Source organism: Vicia villosa, unplaced genomic scaffold, assembly GCF_029867415.1.
Source record: "Vicia villosa cultivar HV-30 ecotype Madison, WI unplaced genomic scaffold, Vvil1.0 ctg.000881F_1_1, whole genome shotgun sequence".
In the NCBI taxonomy this organism is placed as follows: Eukaryota; Viridiplantae; Streptophyta; class Magnoliopsida; order Fabales; family Fabaceae; genus Vicia; species Vicia villosa.
This window is the reverse complement of record NW_026705397.1, coordinates 275538-279885: the sequence shown is the minus strand read 5'-3', so window position 1 is coordinate 279885 and position 4348 is coordinate 275538. Positions and strand designations below refer to the sequence as shown.

Below are 4348 nucleotides of genomic sequence, written 5' to 3'. Positions count from 1 at the left end.
ACCTGTTTAGTTGCTAATTAACTACTTAGTAACATTTGTTTCTCTTTATATTTTGTTGATTTCATAGAATATTTTTCGATTTTTATTTTTATTGAGATAATAAGTGAATTTATAAAGAGGATATTCTACGTTCCAAATATAAAGAAATAATATAATTTTGAAAATAATAATAAAAATAATTTTTGCATATTTATATTTTTATATACGAAATTAAAAATAGTCAACAAAATATATAAATTATTGATTTTATTCTTTGAATAACTAAGAAACTTCTTTTAGAATTTGATTATAAAATATTTTTGAGTTATTTTTAAGTGATTATTTTATTTGAGTTTGCAAATCCATATGAAAATAAATAGAATTTAAGACTAATATGTAGGAATTTTAAATGGATTTTAAATAATTATAATATGCACACAAAAAAGAGGAAAAAAAGAATTAGATATCTACTACGACTTTTATAAAACTTAATAAAAATATATTTTTGTCAAATATATTAATATAATCAGACTCGTAGAAACTTGTAAATTATATTTAGATGCATAAAATTTGTAAATAATTTGGAATATTATTAAAGGAAATAATGTATTTTAAATATAAAATAAATTAGTTTGTTAGAATTAAATGGTTATAATAGAATTAGGGTTGACTCTATATTATTATCAATTTCACATGCCCGCATAGAGTTAGAGTTAGAGGTTAGGGTTGCTGTCATGATAACCTTATATTTATAGTAAGTAGATATGTTGTGATCTGAAAAGATATGCCATGTAAGAATTATTGTCTTATCAAAAATATAATTATCAACATTTTTTCTACAAATTTTTTAGTTAAATACAAGTATAAAATAAAAGAATGGTATGCCCAACATGAGCACACACTAGAAATATGTGATTGATTTTATTAAATGGTGATATTTGATTTGATATTTTTCCTTGTCATTATATTGATGACATATTTTTTTTATTGTGATTATATATTATTATTTAAGATAATTTGTTGTAAATATGATATAAAATATAATAGATTAATATTCCAACACTAATAGTTTAAAACTATTTTAGACATGCATCCAATCAAATCAATTTGCACTATCACTTTTTTGGTAAACTTTAAAAATAACTCAATAAATATTTATTTACAGAAATTTGATTAGATGCAATTGAAAAAAATACTTTGAGAATATTGATGTCTAGATACAAATCAATAATATATGACAAATCAATTATCATCATGATTTTTATTATATTTACAATACAATTCCTGATTGGTTGAATAAGAGCAAATTGGTATATTTTGTTTCCTTTAAAAGGATATTTACTTTTTCACTATAAATTGCTTTAATACAAAGAGAATGATGTGAAAACCTAAAGAAATAGAAACTTGGGATAAAAAAGTGAGTGACAAAATTGTTTGGCTCATCAAAAGCTTTCATCTCTACTTATTCTTCCTTTTGTAAGTTTTTTTTTCTTTCTTTTTATGCTTATAAATAACATGGTTTGTAGTTAGTTTGTTATAAGTTTGTATGCAAAGATGCTTTAGTTTTAAAATGTCAAATAAGACAATTTTGTATATTTTTTTCCTATTCGTTAAATAATCTTTTGTATTTTATATTTTTCTTTAGAATTATTAATTATATAGAATTTTGTGTAACATGTTTTATTTACTTATCTTGTTAAAAGTTGTTATATGTATTGATGGATAATTTAATTTTTGACATCAAGCTTAAAGAAGAACTGTGATGGATGGAAGAGGAAAGAAGAAATCTTTATTCGGAAAAATAAAGCGAATATGTTCAAAAAAAGGTGGAAAAAAGAAAGAGAGAACATGGGACGAGATAGAGCAAAGGTGGGATGAGATGGAGCATGAGATGAATGAGATGGAGCAAGAGCTGAATGAGATGGAACAATCTTCAGAGCAATCTTCGGAGAAATCTTCAGAGCATATAGAGGAGGAAGAGGAGGAGAAGGAGGTAGAACCAATACCTTCATCTAACTCTACACAACATTATTATTATCCTCCACAAACTCAACAAGTAATTCAAGGAAATACACAACCGTGGTACCCTTCATACTCTTCACAATATAGTGGGAACCATTCACAATTTAGTGATGGAAATACACAACCATGGTACCCTTCACACTCTTCCCAATATAGTGGGAACCCTTCACAATATAGTGATGGAAATACACAACCATGGAACCCCTCATACTCCTCACAATATTATGGGAACCCTTCATACTCTTCACAATATAGTGATGGAAATACACAACCATGGAACCCTTCATACTCCAATTCACGTGATGGAAATGCACAACATGGATATACAGAGAACACCTCGTCATATTCTTCACACTTCAGCGGTGGAGATACACACCCAAGTAACTCTTCCTATTCTTCAGAGTATCCTCAACCAAACTATTATCCTAATAATCGACAAAACATCCAAGGGGAGAATGAGTACGTTAGTGATGAAAACGCAGAAGGATGTTATATGATGTAAACCTGTTTAGTTGCTAATTAACTACTTAGTAACATTTGTTTCTCTTTATATTTTGTTGATTTCATAGAATATTTTTCGATTTTTATTTTTATTGAGATAATAAGTGAATTTATAAAGAGGATATTCTACGTTCCAAATATAAAGAAATAATATAATTTTGAAAATAATAATAAAAATAATTTTTGCATATTTATATTTTTATATACGAAATTAAAAATAGTCAACAAAATATATAAATTATTGATTTTATTCTTTGAATAACTAAGAAACTTCTTTTAGAATTTGATTATAAAATATTTTTGAGTTATTTTTAAGTGATTATTTTATTTGAGTTTGCAAATCCATATGAAAATAAATAGAATTTAAGACTAATATGTAGGAATTTTAAATGGATTTTAAATAATTATAATATGCACACAAAAAAGAGGAAAAAAAGAATTAGATATCTACTACGACTTTTATAAAACTTAATAAAAATATATTTTTGTCAAATATATTAATATAATCAGACTCGTAGAAACTTGTAAATTATATTTAGATGCATAAAATTTGTAAATAATTTGGAATATTATTAAAGGAAATAATGTTTTTTAAATATAAAATAAATTAGTTTGTTAGAATTAAATGGTTATAATAGAATTAGGGTTGACTCTATATTATTATCAATTTCACATGCCCGCATAGAGTTAGAGTTAGAGGTTAGGGTTGCTGTCATGATAACCTTATATTTATAGTAAGTAGATATGTTGTGATCTGAAAAGATATGCCATGTAAGAATTATTGTCTTATCAAAAATATAATTATCAACATTTTTTCTACAAATTTTTTAGTTAAATACAAGTATAAAATAAAAGAATGGTATGCCCAACATGAGCACACACTAGAAATATGTGATTGATTTTATTAAATGGTGATATTTGATTTGATATTTGATAATATTTTTCCTTGTCATTATATTGATGTAATACGGTGAACTGACTTTTAAATCGAAATGTCGCGGTTAAGCAAGAGTCGCCACCGACTTTTATTTTATCCAAACAAGTTAGAAAGGCTAAAAGAAACAGGAAAAACCTTTTAAATAAAATATGGTTCGGGGGGTAATTATGCAAAGGGAAGGTGTAAGGCACCCTTTGCATCCATGGTTTTCCATGGGCTCTTAATTGCTTTGCTCTTTGAAGAAATTTTTAGAAAAGTAGATGAAAAAGATAGGGACTTTAGCTCGTAAATGAGCGTAGCCCTTTTGAAGAATTATGAGAAAGAATATAACAAAGGTTTAGAGCAAGGCAAAGCAATTAGGGGCAATTACCTTGAAGTTTTGAAAATGAGGTTTCTTTTAGCCTTTCAGGATGAAAGGATCTATCCTTGCCATAAGGGGGCATGAAGCCTTTCGTTTGGAGGTTGAAGGGTCATCGCATTATCGTTCGCCATAAGACTGACCCATACCATAGAGAGGCAGGTAGTCTAAGGGAACGATCAGAATAGCCTTTCGTAGGCAGCCAGAGGATACCTTAGCCTTTTCGTAGGCAACTTCCGAGGGTCGAGATCATGTATATCGAAGGCAGCATCATTAGGGACCATGATCTTAATCGAGGCAACTGGCTAAGGTATCCTCGTATCCGAGGGACTGGCTATTCTGCAAAACAACACAAGGCAACAAGGCAACAAGGCAACAGGCAACAGAGAGGTTTATCCAAAAGCGTGCGTGTGTGCACCAATCACGTGATCATATTCAGTTATATTATCTTATAATTAGGTGATTCTAATTTAATTAATAAGTTGCACTCCCTAGAATTACTAACCACACAGTTTAATATAGTTTGATATAAACAGTAATAACGGGGAAGG

At 27.9% G+C, this 4348-nt stretch overlaps 1 protein-coding gene across 1 annotated transcript; it reads left to right on the top strand.

The window, feature by feature from the left end:
* Positions 1–1741: 1741 nt before the first annotated feature.
* LOC131631911 (uncharacterized) lies at positions 1742–2503 on the top strand. The gene has a single exon (XM_058902669.1). The coding sequence runs from the start codon at positions 1742–1744 to the stop codon at positions 2501–2503; it is 762 nt and encodes a 253-aa protein (XP_058758652.1).
* Positions 2504–4348: the final 1845 nt, after the last annotated feature.

Coding starts and splice junctions, on each gene's coding strand:
- LOC131631911 (XM_058902669.1), top strand. CDS start 1,742: ATGGATGGAAGAGGAAAGAAGAAATCTTTATTCGGAAAAATAAAGCGA.